This window comes from Chaetodon trifascialis, chromosome 10 (genome assembly GCF_039877785.1).
Source record: "Chaetodon trifascialis isolate fChaTrf1 chromosome 10, fChaTrf1.hap1, whole genome shotgun sequence".
Lineage (NCBI taxonomy): Eukaryota > Metazoa > Chordata > Actinopteri > Chaetodontiformes > Chaetodontidae > Chaetodon > Chaetodon trifascialis.
The window spans coordinates 13,685,852-13,708,448 of NC_092065.1; the positions used below are offsets into that span (position 1 = coordinate 13,685,852).

Here is a 22,597-nt window from a genome sequence, read left to right on the forward strand (position 1 = left end):
CCTTTCAAATGGAAGTACGAGCTTACGAGGTGTCCTTTAAGGTAGCACACACTGAAAACTCATTCATCACGAGCTGTATCCTGGTCGAACTGACCGTTGGTTTTACGCGCTAACCAGCGACATGTGTAATGGCTCAGTTAGTCGATTGTAACGTCAGCCGTGCTGCTGTATCTATTTAGCCTTATCAGCTGATGAATATTCCATCTTGAACGACACTTTCCTCCCTGCTGTACTGGGAACTGACGTCTCGTGTTATGGGAGAGACACGGAGGTCAGACGAGCGTTGGGCTGTCAACAGTGATGTCCGAGTTAAACGAGCCTGCTGCCGTTTTGACAGCTGTCTTTTGATATTATAGCACTGGTAAGGATGATGCTGTTTGCACTCGTGGTAGTAAGATAATGTGGTTACATGGGTGGCGGCGTTGCGCTATGACCGTAAAAACATGGCCGATCAGGTAACCCAGAGCTAAGGAGATTGTAACTGCAATGCAGTTAACTTAAGTGGCTTTTCTTGCTAGCCTCGCTTTGCTAACACAGTCTGGCTACCTGACAGTTACCGCCATGTTCATAAACGATAAGTGAATAGATAACTTTGAGCCGAGTGGATAGAAGCATTAAATTATCGTGTAGCTGAGGGAAGCTAGCTTATTAGCCAGAGAGCATGTAAATAGAGGATGGGGCTCTCTAGTGTCAACAACATATGCTCGTGAGGCCCACTTTTCAGTCTCCGCTATCAGTGATAGCAGCGTTGATTAACTTACAGCAGTTGAAAAGCCACTGATAGAGTTATTATTGTGGCCGATATTATTTATTCACAGATAAACTTAAAATTACAACATGCCCGGGAAACTGAAAGCCAAAATTGTGGCAGGGCGCCACTTGCCTGTGATGGACAGAGCCAGTGACCTTACTGATGCTTTTGTAGAGGTGAGTGAAGCTTGAAGAGTTCTTTGTCTTTAATGAATCCATTCAAATCCGGAACATCATATTATTTCTATTTGGTTTCAGCATTGTTCAGCGTCATCTCATGCATTTTCTTTCCCAGGTGAAGTTTGGAAACACAACTTTCAAAACCGACGTCTGTCCCAAATCCCTCAATCCACAGTGGAACTCGGAGTGGTTCAAATTTGAGGTAAAATGTCTGTGAGCTTCTCTATGAAGATGACAGGAAGTGGGAGTGTTATGTCAATGCAACACACAATGTGGATGAATTGCATTAAATTTCAGCATTCCTAACCTCTCTTACTGTCTTCTTTCCCTTCTCCTTCTCTTGCTGTCCAGGTTGATGATGAGGACTTGCAGGATGAACCATTGCAGGTCACAGTGTTGGACCACGACACTTACAGTGCTAATGATGCCATAGGGAAAGTGTACATTGACATTGATCCGCTGTTGTGCAGTGAGGCTGCCTCTGTCATCTCTGGCTGGTTTCCCATCTATGATACCATCCACGGTACAAGAATACACTCACCTGACCATGATAACTGCACATTTTTTTCCCCTCATGTAGTATTCCTCATCTATTTCTTTTATTTGTTATTAGGTATCCGAGGGGAGATCAATGTCCTTGTCAAAGTGGAGCTTTTTAATGATTTGAACCGCTTCAGACAGTCCTCCTGCGGGGTCAAGTTCTTCTGCAGTACGTCTGACTTCACTTTTGCTTCACAGTTGTTGGTTTACAGCTTAAAAATACATTACAAGACACAATAATACTGTTATTCATTATGCACCAAGAGAAAAGTTCATTTCCAAGATTGACAAATCTTCATGCGGTGTCAGTGCCAACAGTGTATTTATAAACAAGGAATTAAGAATTTGTGCTGAAAATAGAACAAAAGCTGAAGTTAAAATGTTTTTTTTTTCCCCATTGAATCTTAAATCCTTTGTGTATGGTAGCCACATCCATTCCACGATGCTACCGAGCAGCGATGGTGCACGGGTTTGTGGAGGAGCTTGTGGTGAATGAAGATCCAGAGTACCAGTGGATCGACCGTATTAGAACTCCTCGTGCCTCCAATGAGGCCCGTCAGAGACTTATCTCTCTTATGTCTGGTAAGGAAATTCTAAGCGATTCTCTTTTGATGTTGGTATGGAGGAAGGGGAATTTGGTCTTCCATTTCCAGACTGTCTTGTTAATGTGTGTCTTACCCCCTGTTTAGGAGAGCTGCAGAGGAAGATAGGGCTTAAGGTACTGGAGATGGGAGGGAATGCAGTGGTGGGCTACTTGCAGTGTTTTGATCTGGAGGGAGAGTCTGGCCTAGTGGTCCGGGCCATAGGTACTGCCTGCACACTGGACAAACTCAGCTCTGGAAGTGCCCCGAACACCACCACACATATACACCCTAACACAGCCCCTGCTTCCAATGCCTGCAATTCCCCTTCAAAGGATGGAAAGGAGTGAGTATGATTTAACAACACAAGCATGGACCCTGTCTCTTTTTATGTGCAACTTTCACTGCAAATCTAGTTTGGGAGAATGGAGAAAGATGATCAATGTGTGCATGAGAAGGAGAGCGTGGGGACAAAATGTACTGTCTGTTTATAGCCTAGCAGCTAGTCCTGTGTGTGTCTCAGTATCTTTTGATTCCCCTTTGTAGTCTGTGCGTCTAATGTGTCACGTGTATTGCATCATGAAACTAACAGCACACAACATATCCTGAGACACACACATGTGCGGTACACACACAGCCATCCTCAACCCCCCTCCTCCCTTGTCTGCTCTTTTAGACCGCTCTTGCATGGCTTTCTGCTCTGCCTCTGCATGTTCTAGTGCTGCATCTTTTAGTGAGTATCTAGCACACCTGTGTTTTGCTCAGCTTCTAACAGTGTGCCCCACTTTGTTCTGTTTACCTCAACCTGGCTAATAGCAGTTAGCTTGTGATTTCATCTTATTACTGTAAGCATTACTAGACTTGAGCGCATGTGTGCCTCTTATTTGCATTGAAGCAACACATTTGTGTGTCAGTGTGTGTCAGATTGTGTGTGTCTGGGATGTAAACACTGTGTGGGGGGTGATGGCTTTGATTCTTTCCCTGCTCATGTGATTATGGAGATATTTGCAAGAGTGACTGAGGAACTCAAAGGAAATGATGCACCTGATATGTTTTTCTATACATTTATGGACATATATTTCTCAGCATATTTCCCTTTTAGCTTTTTACTCAATGAGCTAAAGTTACCCCCACCCAAATTTTGTAACAAAAAATTTAATTTGTTTTTTTGATAATTAATTGATTAATTTGATTAATTTTCTTATTTGTTGACCAACACTGTAAGGTATAATGGGAAATTTCAGTGCGAAAATACAATTTCAAGCCCAAGTTTTATGCATTATTCATTATTTTTGATCATCCCATCCCAAAAAAATACTTTGAGTATGTCTGTTGTCAATTTATCTATTTTTTATCACTCTATTAGTTTAAAGTTTATTTTACTGTACAGTTTATGGTAAATGATTCCTTTCTTTATTTTCTCTGTGCATCTTTTTATGCTGTGGTCTTGTCCAAGTCTCCTTTTCAAAAGACGTTTCTGACCTCACTGAGGAAGAATAAATCAGTATTTAAATAGTGAAAAAACAAAAGTAGAAAATGCCCCTCGCAATCCCCAGAGTCCAACATGAGGCCTTCACATTGCCTGATTAATGACATTTGTGAAATTGACATCTTGTTGACCGTTCATTTTATGCTGGTGATTGTGGTTTCAGTCATAATGGGGGACCCTTCACTGGGGCACATTTTTCAAACTTCTCCACATGTTAGCTTGTCCCTGTGCCTATTTGGAACTTTGTCACCTGTTTCTGTTGTGTTTGCATCCCTGCTGTATATGTTTGTGTGTGACTGAGATCTTTAGCTGAGAGCTATGCATGAGTATCCTGCTGAGGCAAAGACAGGGAGTAAAAACTTCTTTTCCTTTTTGTCTCCCCTTTTTCACTCTATTGCAATTTTGTGGTGTTGGTTCTTGTGTGCGTCTCTTTCTTCCTCTCTGGCACTCTGACTACATTCGGATTCGGACGTTTCTCACTGCTTGTGTCCAAATCGGCCCTCTGTCATCCTCTGTCTGCGTGCTGATTGGCCCAGGTCCCCCCTTGCCCACGGATGCCGCTCCACCCACAACAGCCCAGTGCATTCGGCCTGCAGCTCCCAGAGACTGTCCCAGAACTTCTCTGTCTCTGTTCCCACACTCATCTTCACTGGTACGCAGAGGCAGGGAAGGAAGTAGATACAGGAGAAAGATAAGAAGTAAAATACAAAGAGAAGTAGATGGTGATGTTTCTATGGAAGGAGAAAAGTGAATATGTTTTTGCTGGAGTTTAGTAGATAACTAGTCATGTAGTAGCAATGAAGCCAATCTTGTGGACAGAGGCATCAAGCCACAGAGGGAAGACAGATACCTTATGCCAGAGAAAGACCATTGGTAGTCTCAAATCCCTCTGCCTGTCATGTATTTTTCCAAAGATAGAGGATGGGCAGCCAGGATCCCAGTTGCATCATTCTGCATTTTTATTGGCTATTTGCAACAAATGTGTTGACGGTGTGTTTTTAGCCCGGAGGAAAGGCCAGTGATCTCTCTACAGTCACCTGACCTTTGCTTCACTCTACTGGGACACATGCTTCAGCTCGTCATCCTCTGTTGAGTCTGACCTTCTTGTGTTTTGCCACATTGCTTTCTTTAGTTTAATGTGCGTGGGTGTGAGAGAGTGCGTTTCTTTGTGTTTGTCAATTTTTTTTGCTTTCCATGCTTGCTTTTTTGTTCTCCAGCCATCCGTAGCACCTCAAACACACCTGACCCAAAGCAAACAAATCACACATTGTATAATAGTCACTTTCCCACTTAATGGCAACACTGACCCACGGCCATATGTGCGCGCACACACACACGCTCAGAGGGTGAGGTGGTGACTGACGTGGGTGTGTGTATGTGTCATGTTCTCCTGGCAGGCCGGTATTTGGTGAGGACCTGCTCTCGTCCTCCGGCCCGCCAACCCCTTTCAGAGCCCTCCCCACCTCCTCCTCCTCTCCTCCCCCCTTCTCTCCCTCCAAGCCATGCAGCCGCCAGTCCTCATCATCAGACACAGACCTCAGTTTGACGCCCAAGACGGGTAAGAACACTTGGCCCCGTCCCCCTTTCCCATTCTCATCCCTCCCTTCTCCTTCACCTCATTGTGGTGCTACTCCGGTGGTGGTTTTTTAAATTTTGTTCATTAATTTATTTAATTTTACATTATATCATGGTTGATTTACATTATTTTATTATTGGTAATTGTATTTGTTTAGCCAAGTCCCTTCCTCCCCCTGTCCTCAGTGGCCTGGTGTGCCTTCTTTTTTCACACTATCAAAAAAAGATATTCTAGATAGCCTTCACCATCTATAAAGCATCCACTTAATAATGTGAAGACACACCAGATCTCTGTATTAGTCTTGTCCCCCTGTTGTTGTGGTCTTTAATGGAAGCACTGTGTCTCATGAGGGGCTGTTGTTGATCTAAGGTCACTTCTTCATTAGCAGCCATTATGGTTAATCATTGAGGAAAAGGTAAGTGTAGTCAAACTCTGCCCCAAGGACAACTTGAGCACATTTTAACACAGTTCACCTGTGAACACCTATATAGCCTGATGAACCTCCTCACCAAAGCCACTCCCCTGACCCCTCGGGAGAGGACCAGCAGCCCCCTAAGCCGACATCCCTCCTCCTTGTTTCTACACCTCTCTGTTTCTTTTTCATATTCCCTCTTCTCCCTCATTGATCTCTTGTATCCCTCTTTAGCTGCTGTACTCTGCCATTCATTCTCTCACTCATTTGTCCTAACTTGCCAAACCTAATTCTCTGCACACCTCTTTTCTGTAGCCTGCCCCCAATTTGTTCTGCAATTCAAATAGGTCTTGTGTTGTGCCATCTGATGGCTGTTTCCACTAGTTGGAGAAACAGCCAACCAGTCAAAAATTGAAAGCATGTTTTTGGAATTGGGTTTGCTTGCCAACTTCATCCATGAAAAACAGCAGCAAGTGTGGATGAGATTGAAGCAGTTGTACAGATTGTTGTTAGTTATCTTGCAGAAGTAACAGCTCTTAACTCTAAAATGCCCTCATTTGTCCTGAAGTTAACTGCTCTAAGCAGCTTCTGTCAGCTTCTGTGCTGATTGAAAATGGATGTCGCCCACTACTGAATGATCGAGATGAGTGAATGGTTAGTGCAAAACAAAACACTCATCAACAAGAAAACGGCTATCATGAACATAATGATGCTGAATAAATGAAGTGAAACTAAATGGCATATCGTTCTGATTATCAGGCTGTTCAGGCTATTCTTTCTCTACGCCAGTGTCCGCTTTCTCTCCATCGCATTCTTCTCCCCCTCTTTGGTTGTTGCGCTTCTAACCACTCTCCTCATTGCTCTGCCTGTCAATTCTCAATATATCTGTGTTCTCTGTGCACCCTCCATCTGTTTTTCTGCTGGATAGAGGGCCCCCAGCCAGTGAGACGCAGGCCTGGGATCTTCCTCTGCCCCAGCTCCCCCACCCTGTCCACAGACACTCTGTCCCTTCCTGGTTCTGGCTCAGTGGGCTGTGGTCACGGCTCTGCCCCTAGAGCCACCACCCCGCCCCCTCCCTCCACCATCCACTCAGACTCTGCCTTGCTGAGAAAGAGCGTGTCCTTCACTGAGGACCTGCTGCTGGCAGCCTCCGGTATAGTAGGACCGCTGTGTGTCACCAAGTAACACAACCTTACCACACTGTAGTGCTGGCACCTCTCTCTTATACTGGATCAACAGGAGGACACCCAGATTGACTTGACTCGTGTTATCAGAAGCATTAACTCAACATGCATGCTGCAACTGCCCAGAGCTCACTGTGAAACAACATTACCGACTGAGTTCTGCTCAGGATTCGCCTGCCTCAGCATGTGGTTTGATGTGTTTGTCAGGCGCACCCAGACCTTACTCTGGTTCCAGTTCTTATGCTTGAATAAGATAAAATGTCAAGAGTAGGCTAGTCTTAGCATGAGGGTAAAGCAGGTTTATTGACTTGTCTGATGTGTTGTGTGCAACTCCAGCTGTTACTGTATTTTCACTTGACTTGTCATAATAACATTAATACTGCAATGTTATAATCTACTGACAGTTTTACTGGCTTTCTAGTCCATTGATCTGTGTGTTGCAAGTGACAAAACTGAAGCCAGGCTGTCCTCTGTGATCAGGAATGGGCAGCGGGGGCAGTGCGGGGAAGGAAGCAGGACCTCTGAAGACCCTTCTCCGACAACAGACGCAGACGGCTCTCGAGCAGAGGGTATGATGACACTTAATGTTCGCACTCCTACATGTATTTACCAGCTCACTCTATATGCTGACATTTGAGACTCAACTGCACTGTGAAACGCATGTGTTCAGTGTTAGTTTCACATACATGTACATGACATTTTGTTTTAAGGTGGACTTTGATTGACTCGCTGCATTATTGAAATTAAACACAGAGGGAAAAGCATAGAACAAGCTTTTACTTCATAGCCAGTCTCACAAATCAGAGCAGCAAGCTAGAGGTGGCATGTTTGATTGTGATAAGTTTGACATGCAGTCAGATATATGGACAAAGCATTAGACAGTTGCTCACTTTTTACGTAGCTGCAATCGTTTTGAAAGGTCACTAATTTATACTGGTGAGGTGTTAAGTGTTTAATGGGGAGTGGGTATGTGTAAGAGCAAGTAATGTACACTTTCTCTGTCCTCTTGACCACTTGTGCTACTCAGGGAGCGTCCTCCTCTGGGTTATTGTTAAACGCAAGGGTATGTCCCATCGGTGTGACACTCTCTCTCTCTCTCCACCTTTCCCCTAACACCCTGGCCAGCTGATGGCCACCACAAAGTCCGAATCAACTCCTAACCCACCCCTCCTCTGCTGTTTGTAGATCCCACAGGGGCAGGCTGGGTTGAGCAACATGGCACCGGGTCCTTGCGTGACCCTGTTTGTGTGTTTGCTTGGCACCCACTGCACTCTAATAGATTCACAGGCATGTTAGGTGGAGGGCTGGAGGCTAGGAGTTGTGTTCCCCTCAGGTTTGAAGGGGTGTGTGACTGTGTGTGTGTGCCTTCTGGATACTCAAACACCTCCCTCCTTTCCGACTTCTTTTCCCGAGTCTGATTTGGTTTTCCTGTGTCAATAACGGGAATGAGCACGCTCACTTCATCACCTCATTCTTGCCCTCCTGCTCCGAGTGGGAGGAGATATCAGTCAAGTTAGTAGCTGTCTTCCTTCCTGGAGTACTGGACAAGAAAGAAAGTAGCTGTAGTCTCATCTGAATTGTTCTCATTACATATCCCTGCATGGTTGGAAATCACAACCTGACCCTCAGGTTTTCTATAGATGACTATCTCTTCGACTTAACTGAATTAATACCAAGATGCAGTTCAAGTATTTCCAGCTCCTTTTGTGAGTGACTGCATGGATTGCATCACATTATTTGACCGGAGGCAGAGGACCAGCTTTCATGTTAGTGGACGGAGAGAAGCATGTAAAACCGAGTCCTGATCCTCAGCCAGGACCTTGTGAGTTTGTGTGTGTGTTTGTTCTAAACCTAATTAAATGCATCTATATAGATTTGAAAGGATTGAATGAATCACTAACTCAGTGATGCAGAACACCTAGGCTCAATCACTTCCAGATCTATTTGAAATGCTCTTGAGTTTGTGTCTACGAGTGTAGGCTGGAATGGACCGAGTGGGGACTCTTTGGGGGTGAGAACCTTGCATGGGGAGACACCATCACGCTCAGTCCTTGCTGCATGTTGGCACTTTTCCTAACACTGCTGTCACCTCAGTCTACCGTACATAGTGTTTGGGACCAAATCTCAAGTTTGCTCTTCAGTTTTAAAAATTTTTTGAAGAAGTTGAAGTTTGAAGTTTTATGGTTCTGCCCATAGCCCCTGTTCAGAGATCTGATTTCTCTGTTTTTATAAGGTTTGTGTCGTTGAAGCGCTGTACAAGTTAAAGTGCTTACTGTATATGTAGTTCTTGTATCTTTTAAAGAAGTATCTGAAAATAATTTTCCGTGTTCTAAAGTGACATTTGAACTCAGACACTGATATTATTATAGACCTTACGTCATGAAAAATGCCATCACTTCTCATAAAATGTTACAATCAAGGAAATATGATTAGCAGAAATACATTGGGAAAGTCCAGAGTGTCTTTTCCCTTTCTTTAAGTCACAGGGCTGTTTTCTACCTGCAGGAGTTCCCCTTCTTCACCTTGACATCTTTCCCACCTGGTTTTCTGGTTCATGTTGGCGGAGTGGTCAGCGCTCGCTCTGTCAAACTACTGGACCGTATACACAACCCTGGTGAGTTCAACGCACTCAAACACACGATATCCCAATTGAGCTTGTCCATTGTACTGTGAATATGTAACCATATATGAGATATGAGTGAGCTCCTCCATTGACCTCCAGTATCGTGCGAGTGTCTGGCCTTGTATGCAACTGGCTGTCAGTTAATGCTGCCCATTATCCTCTTGTGTTGATAAGTTTTCCTGTGTGCAGTCCTAGTGCCAATCTGTTTGATTGTTTCGAGAAATTACGTTGAAGGATTTCAGTTACTGTATGTTCGAGTCCTAAAGCAGGTGAAAGCTGTTCCTGGTCACATTTACAGTCTGCAGCTTGGTACAGTATGATGGAAATAAAGTTAGGATAGGCTTTCATCACCTGTGTCAAAAAGTTTTATGGATAGGGGCAACTTTCACCTCGTGGTTTGAATGGCTGGCTTTGTGGAATTTATAGTGTGTGTGTGTGCGCATGTGTGTGCGTGCCTATGCGTGTGTATGTGCTCTGGTTGCCATGTTGTTGTGTGCTGCCCCCTGAAGGTGAGGTGAAATAGTGGTGCATGGCTCCAGTTTGTTGCCTGCTGCTTTTGTTGTGTGGTGATATTGGCTGCAGGTGGTGCTGTGGTTAGGTACTGTGGTGTCTTATACATGCTTTGCTGCTTTGAGTTATCAAATATGCTTATTATCTCTGTCAAATCCTTGTGTTTTTGTGTCAACTTTTTAAATGAGTTTTGCATTGATGACACTTTGCTCATTCGGATAACGCCTGCCAGTCGAAGGTGTTCAGAGTCCAGCAGCCTCAGTAATTTTGCCCTTCGCTTGGTTTAATGGTCTGAATCAGGGAGGTCTGAGAATTTAGGGTGAGGAGAGTGCTGATGAATGTTGGCTGGGTTAGGAAAAGCAGGGTTCTCTTCAGAGGTGGACAGGGGAAACCACGCAAAAAATATATATATGTTTTATAAGTCAAAGTGAAGAGATGCAATGATTCAAACAACAGAATTCCTCTAAACTAGTGTAAAAAGCACAGTTTCCACATAGTTTTCACTGATCCATATTGCAGGTTTAAGTTGGAAGCCATACTGAAAAGAGCCCTGTTCACTGTTGCTCTGCTTTGACTATGATCAACTACCAAGCATCATTAAAGGTACCCTGTACAGTTTTTGACCACAAGCAGCACTATGGAGTAATGTTTTTACCAGTTGGGCCCCATGTCTTTGTATTGTGATATGATTCCATGATATGGTTAGTGGAGTGCTATTGGCTTCCACACATTTACATTCTATTAAGACTGACGTTAGCGGACCGGGACCGAACACAGCACCTCGACACTGCCATATAGGTGACATACAGTGCAAGATGTGATAAAAACACTTGAACGTCGATTTTGACTTAATGGGAACTTTTAAGATGCACTTTATGTTTTGGTGAGAAACTTTAAATGTAAAAATGTTAATTTTCAAGAAAACTCAACAGGGCACCTTTAAATTTTAGAAATGTTTTACTCGAGTTAGACTGCTACTGCATGCTCATTTTTTGTATTATGTATAAAGCTTAATTTCTCCTTCAGTCTTTTTAAGATTTTGGCTAGGCCTGTAGCTTCTACTTATCTCTATTCTCCTCTTTTCCTCATCAGTCTTCTTCTTTCGAGATTGTTTTTGTAGGCCTGAATATAGTTTGTCTTTGCATAGTGATTGTGGAGTGCTGTCTGTCCTCGCATAGTGACTGTGGAGTGCTGCTGTTGTGCTGTGCTTGTTTGTTAGACTATCTCTTCTTTTCTTTTTCTCTCTTTTCTGTACTAACGGTGTGTTCTGGCCCAGCCTTGGGTAACACGCGCTCATACAAACTGCTAGACTGGAATAGTGTCACTGCAGGTATTTCCCCCCTTTTACTGCTCTCACCCAAAGGAGTGATGGCAGCTCACTGATGTTAAACCTCTTAGCATGTACCCAGCAGACATTTAACCAATATAGACCAGCAAGCCTACATATCAACAAACAAATCGAACATTAGCTGGATAGTGTATTGCTGAAATTTGATTAATTCAGTGAGCTGCCATTGTCCTCTCTAATCTGTGTGAGTGTGTGCTGAGCTGAGTTGAGCATGCGCTGTGTCCCCACCCCCACCCCATCCAGCCTGGCCTGGCTCCCCCCTGCCACCCAGCTCACCCTGCTGCACACAGGAGCTGCAGCTGTTCCCTAACGTTGTCCCAGCGCTGTTCTAACGCTTCCGGAATCAGCATCGTGGTCAAACCTGTCTAGACCAAAGGAGGTTTAGGAGGTTTACACTGTGACAAAGAGCCACTGACCGGGCATGTGCATCCCTAACTCACTGGGCCGTATTCATACTGAGAGAGAGAGAAAGAGAGAGAGAGAGAGAGAGAGCGAGGAAGAGGGATGGATGGATGCATGGAAGGCAGGTTGATTGGATCGGTGGCAGTTGAGGAAAATTAAAAAAAGGATTTGGGATGTATGATGGGGATGGAAGGAAAGACGTGAGTTTGGGGAAAGGAGGAGGTATGAGATCACTCTATATTTTTGAAATTAAAAACTTGAATACATTTGATGGACTCTGGTGAATGAATATGGCCCTTCTCTGTCCATGAGCGTGCACATGGTCATGAGTGTGCACGTTGGTGAGCCTGTGCCTGTGTGACATGCCGCTTCTGGTTTAAAGGAACCCACCTTGTGGGCCTGATGCCTGACCATCAGCCATTATTCTTCATCTCCTCAGTTGATCTCCCATTATTTTCCCCTCATTCATTCCTCTCCCCTTGTCAGCTAAGTTTCTCTCTCTTTCTGGGGTTCCGCCAGCATGTGGCCCTCTCAGGGAGTCATGGGGTGCGGCTCAATACTCTAATGTCGCTGCCTTCATGTGTTTCATTGTTCAGTGATCCAGAACCTCCAAATGAGTGAGATGAAACTCACATATTGCAACGATTAGGCTCTTTTGAACAGTTTTGATAAAACAGGGGTGGTATTGGAGCAAAGCCTCATGAGACTATTGAAACTCACCCATGGTTTAGCCTAAATATGATGAAGGCTCAATCCTTTCTTTCCTACCTTTGACACCAGGGTAGGAAACCCTTTTTACACATCAGGCGCAGTGTCTTTTATGTAAGCTGGCAAGATTTTCTTTTTATAGTCAGACCACTGCAGCAAATCATGCCAAACAGCTGGTGGCTGTATTTCTCATCTGTGTCCTTTCTGTTCGTGTCTGACTGAAAGGAGACATAGAGAAGAGGGAGACGATACATTTTTTGATAATGTGCCACTGAGAACGCACACGACTAACCTAACCATTGACTTTGCCTTCATCATCATCATCCTCAAACTCTCATGAAATCATTGTCATTGTCACTTTGTTTCACAAACTGATAGTTTCGGTTTGCTTTGATACACCATACAACCCATGAATCATCAAAAAATACAATCTGTCCTGTTTGCTGTCTTTTTGTTTCCTGGTAAGTCAAAGTAGTCAGATGAGATAACCAGATTAGATAGAGTCAAATATCCTGTTTGAACTTCTCAGTGCAGTCTTTTTTCTTTTTCTTCTTTTTTTAGTCATGTTGACAACTGTTAGTTAGGTTTTGTATTAACTCATCATTAGCTAGACTTAGGTATTGAGTGAGGTTTTGATAGATAATCAGCCAATCTATATTCTTTTGTGAAAACTGTTTGATTTAGAATTTTGTGTTTTGCAGATGAGCCAGAGACTCGTGATGCCTGGTGGGAGGAGATTCGCCAGGAGATCAAATCTCATGCCAAAGCTCTCGGCTGCCATGCTGTTGTGGGATACAGCGAGAGCACTAGCATATGGTATGTAGTTGTTGAATCAGTTTTGTTATAAACCAGTTTGCCCTGTTCTCATTCCTCTCACTTTCTTTCTTGATCTGTCTTTCTCCACTCACCACAGTGAGGAGGTGTGTATCCTGTCAGCATCAGGCACAGCAGCCATCCTGAATCCACGGTATATGCGTGAAGGCTGCCTAGACATCGGAATCACTGACCACAGGTTGTTCTGATTCAGAGACTGAGCAAACTAATTCCTTGTAATGTGTACAGTTTGTTAGCACAGCTTGGGTTGAATAATTGAGGCTGATACCAGATGGTGCGTGTTGTTCGCCAGGTTTGAGGAGCCGTCTCCCCCGAGCTGTGGCTTCTGTCACATCCCATATGATGAGCTCAACATGCCTTTTCCCGCCCAGCTCACCTACTGTTATCACTGCAGACGACAAAAGGTTTGCTAAATCAAAGACCTTGCAGTTTTAAATGGACCTTTGTGAAAAAGAATGAATTAATTCTAAGATTTGTCATGTTTTTTCAAGGTTCCTGATGTGCTGTTCACGACAATTGACCTGCCACCAGAAGCAGCAGTCACAGGAAAGGGCTGCCTTATCCAGGCCAGGTGAAACACCTCACTTAAATGCTTCCAAAATGATGGAAAAGATCAAAGATATTCTGCATTAAATGTCAAGTTCCCAATGCCAACAGAAATATTTCAGATAACAGCAACATGATTTATGCAGCGAGATTTAGTGCAGTGAAATGTAAGTGAAAGATGTTAAATCACACTCGTGTTATTTGAAAATATTTTCCCAGTGGCAGCATGTATGCCAAGTGTCGCAAAATGCAGCCTCACATCAAAAGACATTGATCAAAGTGAGTTAATGCCATGGTTTATTGACTTCTAGACTGTGTCGCCTGAAAAAGAAGGCCCAGGGCGAAGTGAATGCGACAGCCATTTCCAACCTGCTGCCTTTCATGGAGTACGAGCTGCACACTCAGCTGATGAACAAACTGAAGCTGCGGAGCATGAATGCGCTGTTTGGCTTACACATTCAGATCAGTGTCGGAGAGAACATGCTCCTGGGTCTGGCTGTAGGTTGACATTTTAACAGCTTTATCAGCCATACATGTGTTTGCTGCAACGCTGTCCTTAAAGGGTGTGTGTGCTTGTGTGTGATCAGTCTGCTACAGGAGTGTACCTGACAGCCCTGCCGGCACCAGGGGGCATCCAGATTGCGGGGAAGACTCCTGGTGACCTGAGCAATGAGCACCACATCATGACCATCCAGAAAAGGATCAATGACACCATAGCCAAGAACAAAGAGATCTATCAAATAAACCCTCCGGTGAGACACACAACACATGCATGGACAGTAGCAGTCACTGCTAACTAGGTTTATGTAGTGTTTAATCTCAGGACTCCAGTAGCCAGGGCGTTGGGGGAAATTGTGACTCCTGTTAGCCCATGACTTGTAAATAGAAAGCTTTGGGATCCTGTTTCAACCATAACATTTCAAATTGTGTTCGCATGTGTTGGTAACTTAGCATTTACTATGATGAGTCTTGTGATATTATTCATCTACCTATAACTTAGGTCAAATTTTAAGTCATAAACTGTGTTTTTAGCGCTTGAATGTCAGATGTCAGAATAATATCTACAGCTGAAGGCCCACAAAGATTTGTGCCGCTGTGTCACACAGTTAATCAGGTTTGACACAAACAGATACATTTTGCGGTGAACTGTTTGCATTATTTTGCCTAGAATTCTCTTTGTTCCAGTGTTAAATGCATGTACATAATCATACATTATATGTAGTATATTGTTTTTGAATCATGATAAACTTACCCCTCTTGTCTCTCTCTGGTCATTAAAGAAATTATTTGCCCTGGACCCTGAGGTGTTCTGCGGCATAAACATGGTACTGAGCACGGAAACTTTTAGCTGTGAGACACAGCAAAGCATGACAAATATTTCACTGTATTAATCACAATACGACACTACTTTTACTGCAACTGTAACTGGGGACGTTTGGGAGCAGGACGATGTATAACCACTCCAGAGTCACCTCTCAAGGGCAACCCACTGTGGGCTCATTGTATCTCTGTTAATGTATTTGGGGTATGACCATCTACCCTACCCATTCACACTCTCACCTGTGTGTGTTTGCACCATTCCTTACTCTTCCATATCCATATTCAAATTAACACCAGCCGTGTGTGTGATGGTGCAGCTGATTGGTTACTTGAGTTTGTGTGAACTGAGCATGTGGTGTGTTATTAACATAGTCTTTCTACTAGCTGTACAGTCTGGACAGATGTGAGTTGCAGATGGGTGCTGCATTTCACATTCGGTGGTGTTCCAGTGTTCACTCTGACATCCCGTCAGCTTAGGCCTCGCATCCGCTTTTGCTTACAGGAGCTGACAGAGGAAGTTGTGGGCTCTCCGATTCCTGAGCAAAGGCAACGATCCAGACTTTTCCGCTCCCACTCGGAAAGCTCAGACGAAGTGTCAGAACTGGACCTCTCCCATGGCAAGAAGGATGCCTTCGTGCTGGAGGTGTGTATGTGTGAAAATAAATACGTTTATATGCAAGTGTTTCCATGGACAAGTGTAATCATTTGCAATCATTTCCATAGATTGATGACACTGATGCTGTGGAGGACATCCACTCCCTCCTCACTGATGCCTCTCCCCCGACAGGTTTGTTCTATCTGCACTGCACATGCTCAGTCAGTAATCTCCTGACAGAGTCGAAGCTCTTTTAAGTATCTTTATTTATCCTCTTTGTCATCCCTGTTTCTATATCTACTTCAGGCTTCTACAGCTGCAACACTGAGATCATGCCTGGGATTTACAACTGGACTTCTGGAGTTCAGGTATCTCTCCATAATACAGTGTTAAATTCCTTCACACATTAACCTTCTGTTATCTTCACCAGCGTGTATATATTATTATTGTAAAAGCATTATTATGTTTGAGGGTGGGGGGACACATCTACATTTCCAGCAACTACAATGAGAACATAGTTTTAGTAAGAAGTGCCAAGAAGGCAAATACTGTGCTTTAATTTAGGAAATTCAGACCCTTGTCTTTTTGTTTATGCTGTGTGTTTCTGTTACTGTCTTCCAGATGTTTACATCAGTGAGGGTCTTTAGGTTGAGTAATGCCAATCTTACTAACCAAGCCTTGAACAAGATTTTCACTGACTTGTGTGAGAATCTGCTGAAGGTAAGAAGTCCTTCCTAGTCACACTGTTAATGATGGTTGGAGTGGTTGTCTTTTGGACTAACCAGTAAATGAACTGTGTTTGTTACAGAGTTTTTACTTCAAGCTGCGCTCTATGATCCCCTGCTGTCTTTGTCATCTCAACTTTGCTGTAGCAGTGCCAGAAGAAGAACTCATACAGGTATGTTTCAAGTATCAGGCCATCGGTTTGTGAAACTGCATGCAGAACAGAATAGAGAGTCAAATTTAAATCATTCTTATACTGTGCCTCTGTCTGTCTGTCTGCCTTGCAGGTCGCAGTGACTGCAGTTGCCATGACATTTGACAAAGACCAGACTCAAGAGAAGCCAGCAGACAAGCCCATCACCAAAGGTCTGTGTGGTTGAAGGCAGCACTGACATTTCAGTGCATTGCAATCATTAGTAACGGCTTTTTTTAAGAAATATTTCCATTGCATTATAGCGTGAAACTATATTTTCTGATATACAATATAGTCATCCATTGGAGGTGCTTGTTAACAGGAAGATGGATATAATATGTTTTCTTTGTTATTAGGGAAATTAGTTAAGGTTGTATCAGACAAGCTATCTAGTGTATCCAGAAGATTTTAAAGCTGTATCTCTGAGTGGAGCTGCTGCTTGATCCCACAGTCATGCAGTATCTGAGCTAGGATAGGCTAATGTCAGTGTTCAGCAGCCTTGAAACTGCATGCAGAGACATAAGAGCCTTTTTATGTCTCACGTGTTTGTGTCAGTAATAGTAAAATAGGAGAAGAGAACTATCCTTTTAAGACCATGCTTGACTAAACAGTGAAACCTGTTTAAGAAACATCACTTCTGTTGTGCTTTGTTTTTGAAATTTGGCTAAAACACCCGAATGATACTGTACACACCTTTTCAGGATGCAGCGAGCCTGAAGAGCAGCTGCAGTTTCCGATGGAGCTGTGCACAGACTCGTCATCTGCCAACACACAGCCATCATCCAAATTCTCAGGTACAATTTAACCTTTTCATTTTTTTGCTCCCGGACCTCCTCCTCTGCTCTGCATCGCTAACAGGCATCACCCATCTCCTCCACTAACACTTTAGGTACAGTCTCTTTACTCACCCCAGCTGCAAAACTCTGCCAAAATCAGCTGGTTATGGTTCGTTCGGCAGGTAAATAAACAGTGATGTGTCATAGCTCAGTGTGTTTGGTTGATGTGAGCTTAGATGGCAGCGTGTTGTTGTCTAGATGAGACGTCATGCTCCTTAAACAGCATGGCTTACTTTCCATTCACATGAAATGCACACAGCAACAAGAGCACCCGGGCAAGTACTGACAATAGATTGGGCATTTGGATGGAGAAAACATGTTAGATTTGGAGGTGAAAGCTAAGTAACACATGCTGTGTTAGCCGTGTTTCAAGGGCAAGGGATTGTCCCTGAACGCTTTTGGCTCTCTGTCAAGGACAAAGGTAGACTGTGCTGTTTGTGTGTGACAGGTGTCCCAGAGACTACCAACGTCTCATCTAGAGGTAAGCCCCCTTCTCCTCAACCATCTCCCCCTGCCCCACCTCCCTGCTACCAAAACTACTACACTGCCCTGTTTTGACTTTTCATCCTTTTGTCTCGGACAGAGTTATCCTGCACCGCTCCCAAACCTCATCACTTCTGTTCTTTTCTGTTCATTTGTTCGTTTTTTTTGTCTTGATTTGTTTTTTTTGTTTTTTTGTTTTTGTTTTTTTTCTCTTGTTGTCATCGTCGTCGTTGTTGCGTTTGTGTATGTTCGGGTGTGGGCTGTGTGTGCGCGTGTGTGTGTGTGTTTGTGTCGTGTGTGTGTTCTCTCCAGCTGCCTCCGTTGATTACGGTTCCTTTGCAGACAGATGCAGCACCTGGCTAGAGCTGCTTAGGCTGAAAGCTCACACCATAAGACGAGGATCAGTTAAGACAAGTAGGAGGACACAGTCTCTAGCACACTCTGGTGATCATACCCACATATGCAAAACACGGTTTCTCAAGCAGTCCACACACACACACACACATGCTCGCAGACACTCACACACCCCTCCATGCATGCCGCTGGGGGGCGGAGCATTGTAAATCAAGCACCAGCTTTTTAGCTAGAGTGTGAAAGTTGAAGCCCCGCCCCTCAGAGGAATCCACAATCATCAGCAGCTTGGCTTTGAAATGCCTGTAGCCGTGGTAACCATGACGATAAATTAACTGGAAGCTCTTCCTTTTTTTATCCCTCCCTTCATTCAGCGTGCTTGTACTTAACTTGGAGCAATTTAATGGCAGTTTCTGGAAGAATTCCCTTGATTTGTTTTTGCATTTGCATTTGTGAATCTACTCAAGCTGAGAGGATGCTGTGTGATTTGAGGATACACTGAACACATAAATCTGAATGTGGTTGAGCTCATAGTAGGGTGTCCGGGGGGCAATGCTTTGCTGCAAGATCTGGTATGATTTATGATTTTCAGTCCTGTGCACTGTAAGTGAACTACAATCTAATGTGTGGCTCTGAAGGTTCCTGGTTTGATGGATGTAAGCCACATCAGGTAAATTTGCAGTAAGACAACGGATCATCTTTCACACTCTGGCTCGTGTACATGTGCCCAGCTCAGCTCACAGCTGTCTCTGTCCGTCTCCATTTCTCAAACCTCTTTCACAAATGCAAACGGATCTAGATATCCTCTCATGTACTTCACTGTACTGCAGATACGGTATTCACACGTTCAAGCATACACAGCTGTGCCCAGGTCTGTCTGTCTGTCTGCAGACACTGTGTAACTGTCTTGTCTGTTCGCCTCAACTGCATGACATGCATGGCAGCGCACGCTTTCCACTTGATTGTCTTGGCACCTTACATCCACACCACTGCATGTCAAGTCACACATGTGCCCAACATACACGGACAACTGACATCCTCACATAAGTGTGTGCACATGTTGCTCCTGCCGTGGAAACACTAACAGGATTGCATTATTGCACGCACATTCCACATTCACATTTTTTTCTGCTTTAAAGTTCATATCTGCTTTTAACTTTTACGCTGTTTTTGAGTGTTTTCTGGTATCTCCATTCCCTTTTGTTTTTTTTTCTCCCTCCCCTCCTTTTGTTTTCTTTTCACGTGTCCCTCTTTCGGACATCTGCCTGCTTTCTCTGAACCTGCAGTCTCATCTTTGGAGCGCTCCAGTCCACTGCCTGAGGGACGTTCCCGCTCGTTGCGCTCCAACCGTTCTTTCGGGGGCAGTTCAGTCACCGTGGTGAAGATGACGCCGCTCTCTTTCCTCCCTGGGACACGCATCATTAAATATCTCGGGATCATCAACATGTTTTTTATCAGAGAGACAACATCATTGCGGGAGGTAAGATTGTGCACTGCATAGGCATAGGCCCCAGCATCATCTTGTGCAAAGTGTAGACATACTGGTACTCATGACGTGTGTTTGTCCTTTGCAGGAAGGCGGTGTCAGTGGCTTCCTCCATTCATTCATAGCAGAGGTGTTTGCGATGGTTCGAGCCCACGTAGCAGCCCTGGGTGGCAACGCAGTAGTGTCCTACAGCATGAAAGAGTGTGTGTTCATGGAAAATCCAAACAAGAACCAGGTAATCTGTCTCTCTTTCACACACACATGCACTCTTATGCATGTCATTATTACACACACATTTGAAGTTTTTACTTGTTAAAGCCCATCTATACATCAAAGCACAACTACTCTTGGCATCCTCAGACCTCACATGGAGTAGGGTTTTTTACGCTTTAATCTTCCTGTCTTTGTTCCTTTTCCAGGCTCAGTGTCTCATTAATGTGAGTGGTGATGCCGTCATCTGTGTCAGGGAAACGGACCAGGAGCCTATTCCCCCAAATATCGGACAGACCTGCACTAGTGGAACAGATAGGCCTACATGACAGTGAAACACAGAGTCTCACAGACACACAAACTGATTGAACACTGTCTCTGAGTCTAGCCGTCCAAATATGAGTCATTTATGTCTGCCTTAAAAGTCTATAAAAGATCCAAAGGTCTGGACACAGGTAATGAAGAGCAAGTACTCACACTCAAGGACATGAAGTTCATATTAATATATGTAGGAGTGCAGGATGTTTCTCTGCATTCCCCCTGTTTGTTTAAGAGGGCATTTGTGCAGGAGATGCTGATGTCGCTCTTTGGGAATTAGGTCATCTGAGAGTACTTCAAGACAACAGCCAAAGGACCCCCCTGCATCTAACAGTTGACTGTATTACAGCCGTCCATATTGGGCTCACTCAGAGCCCATGAGTATGTTGACCATCCTGTTGTGTGTGGGCACAAGTGACGCTTGAGGCAGCTACGAGTAATTTGTCCATCCACAGCTCCCAGGAGGAGTCATGAAATGGCCGTGCCAAATGGGACACAGTTGTATACCAACGAATAATTTCAATGCAGTCAGATTCTCACTCAGTGTTGGGTTATTTCCCATCCTTTCATTTCAGAGTGGCCACATAACAACTGTCAGGCAAGGCGAGTATTTAAATTTCAATAAGACTGGTGGGCTTTCTCACAATGGAAAGTTCTCCCTTGAATGGACCCAAACAGCCCACACAAACCTATGATGCCATTTTGTTATGATAATCTACTTGTTAATCGGTGCCCAGTTTAATGTCTAATTAGGTTTTGTATTGATTTTGTTGATGAATAATCTCCCTAATTACTGTCATAGTATCGCTCAAAGGCAGTATCCTAAAGATAATAAGATTTCTTCAGAAAGTGTCAATGATGTCACAGATTCCAGTCTTTTTTTTTCTTTTTTTTTTACATCAGTTAAAGTGGCCAGGATTACTGGCATATGAACATATTTTATAGGACAATAATTTTCCTTTTCGAACCTCCATTATTACTATCACTATTAGAATTTGCATTGCTTTAGCTTAACATTGCTTCAGATGGCATAATGTGTATGCCTTTTATTCCCTTACATCTGGAGAGAGTGGGCAAATGGTGATGGGTATATTATCATGGATGGATATAAATGAAACAGACATGCAGTCTTAGTCATGTAATGTAGCCCTTTGACATCTTTCTTGGGAAAAAGTCTTCGAGGTGGTTTTGACTGAAGTAGACCTTTAGCTGTGTGTATTGAAGCAACTCTTGCTTCACTTGCAGCTGTAGGATCAGTTTGCTTCAGTATCTTGGTGTCATTGTCAAATTTCACATAACCTTGTGTCAAGCTTCATTGCTGTTGCTTTGGCAACTTTGGCACTGTTCTGAATAATAGTCCTGCTACTAATCTGTCCATCCTCAGCATTCATGTTCAATGCTGGAAAAAGCGTCTTCTGGTGTAGGTGCCACCTGAAAATAAACTGTAAATGTTCTCTAAAATCAGATTTTAGTATTTTTGTAACACATTGTTTATGAAACCTACTGCTCATGTTGCCTGTGTTTTGACTCAGTGTGTCAGCGAATTAGTGGTACTCTAATCTGTTTGTGTTATCAGTTTCCTGTATTTGTGTCTAAAACTTGAATGTACATACTTAGACGCTTTTGCTTTCTGACTAGCAGCATGCAGACACACTTTTTATTGCCATGAATGTGTATGCTCGCCTGGTAAGTATTGCACAATAAACTCGAACTAGGATGCATCCATTTGATCATCATCTTTGACAGAAGCTATGAGCACACTCTTTTATTTCATAGACAGGAATTAAGTAAAAACACTCAAAAGTCCTGCATTGAAAATCTTTAGAGGTAAGTATAACAAGCACAATGTATTAATAAACGTACTCGTTATGCCTCATACTTTTATCAATTCATTAGATTATTACACATGCATTCTCATAAAAGCTGAACTCAGACAGTCATATTGCACCAGTGCTGTTCAATGAGAAGCATTGAATACAGCATGTGGGCTCTATAGGAACCTCAGGAAATTACAATTCTTATATCAAGGCACTTTCAATTAACTTCATAGAGTTGACAGTAGGGATGTATCTAACAATGTTGTTCATATTGATTAATCTGTCGTTTGTCTACAATGAATCGGTTATGACCGTTTGAGTTTCAGCAGTAAGGACCCGCTTCGACACTCTTATTTTGTATTTTAACTTCCGGCATTCACCGGAAGTGGGAATATTGCCTTTTGCAGACCTATTTAAAAATGTTAATTTCCAAAATATTGATCTAAGTCCTTACTTCATATTGCATTTATGACTTACACATTTATACGAAAACTCAGATATATCTGGAAAACACTAATGACGGGGCTGTTGACAGTGCTCAGGAACAACTAAAATCTACTCAAAAATAATTTGAACACCGCA

At 43.5% G+C, this 22,597-nt stretch overlaps 1 protein-coding gene across 20 annotated transcripts; it reads left to right on the top strand.

The window, feature by feature from the left end:
- The first annotated feature begins 38 nt into the window (after positions 1–38).
- c2cd5 (C2 calcium dependent domain containing 5) lies at positions 39–21,919 on the top strand. 20 transcript variants are annotated; one of them, XM_070971392.1, is made up of 31 exons: positions 39–361; positions 819–927; positions 1,046–1,132; positions 1,282–1,453; positions 1,544–1,639; positions 1,897–2,052; positions 2,160–2,397; positions 4,938–5,098; positions 7,193–7,281; positions 7,740–7,775; positions 9,218–9,326; positions 11,122–11,175; positions 13,005–13,119; positions 13,217–13,315; positions 13,430–13,541; positions 13,629–13,708; positions 13,995–14,181; positions 14,271–14,435; positions 14,964–15,008; positions 15,506–15,646; positions 15,727–15,790; positions 15,905–15,966; positions 16,220–16,318; positions 16,407–16,496; positions 16,609–16,687; positions 17,216–17,308; positions 17,799–17,831; positions 18,146–18,277; positions 19,471–19,664; positions 19,759–19,905; positions 20,090–21,919. In XM_070971392.1, exons 2-31 carry the CDS (start codon positions 838–840, stop codon positions 20,207–20,209), a joined length of 3,345 nt encoding a protein of 1,114 aa, XP_070827493.1. In that variant the 5' UTR covers positions 39–361; positions 819–837; the 3' UTR covers positions 20,210–21,919. The 20 variants fall into 20 exon arrangements, with proteins under 20 accessions (XP_070827493.1, XP_070827494.1, XP_070827501.1 ...); XM_070971393.1 differs by having other exon boundaries at positions 18,146–18,247; XM_070971400.1 differs by lacking the exon at positions 18,146–18,277.
- The last annotated feature ends 678 nt before the right edge of the window (positions 21,920–22,597 follow it).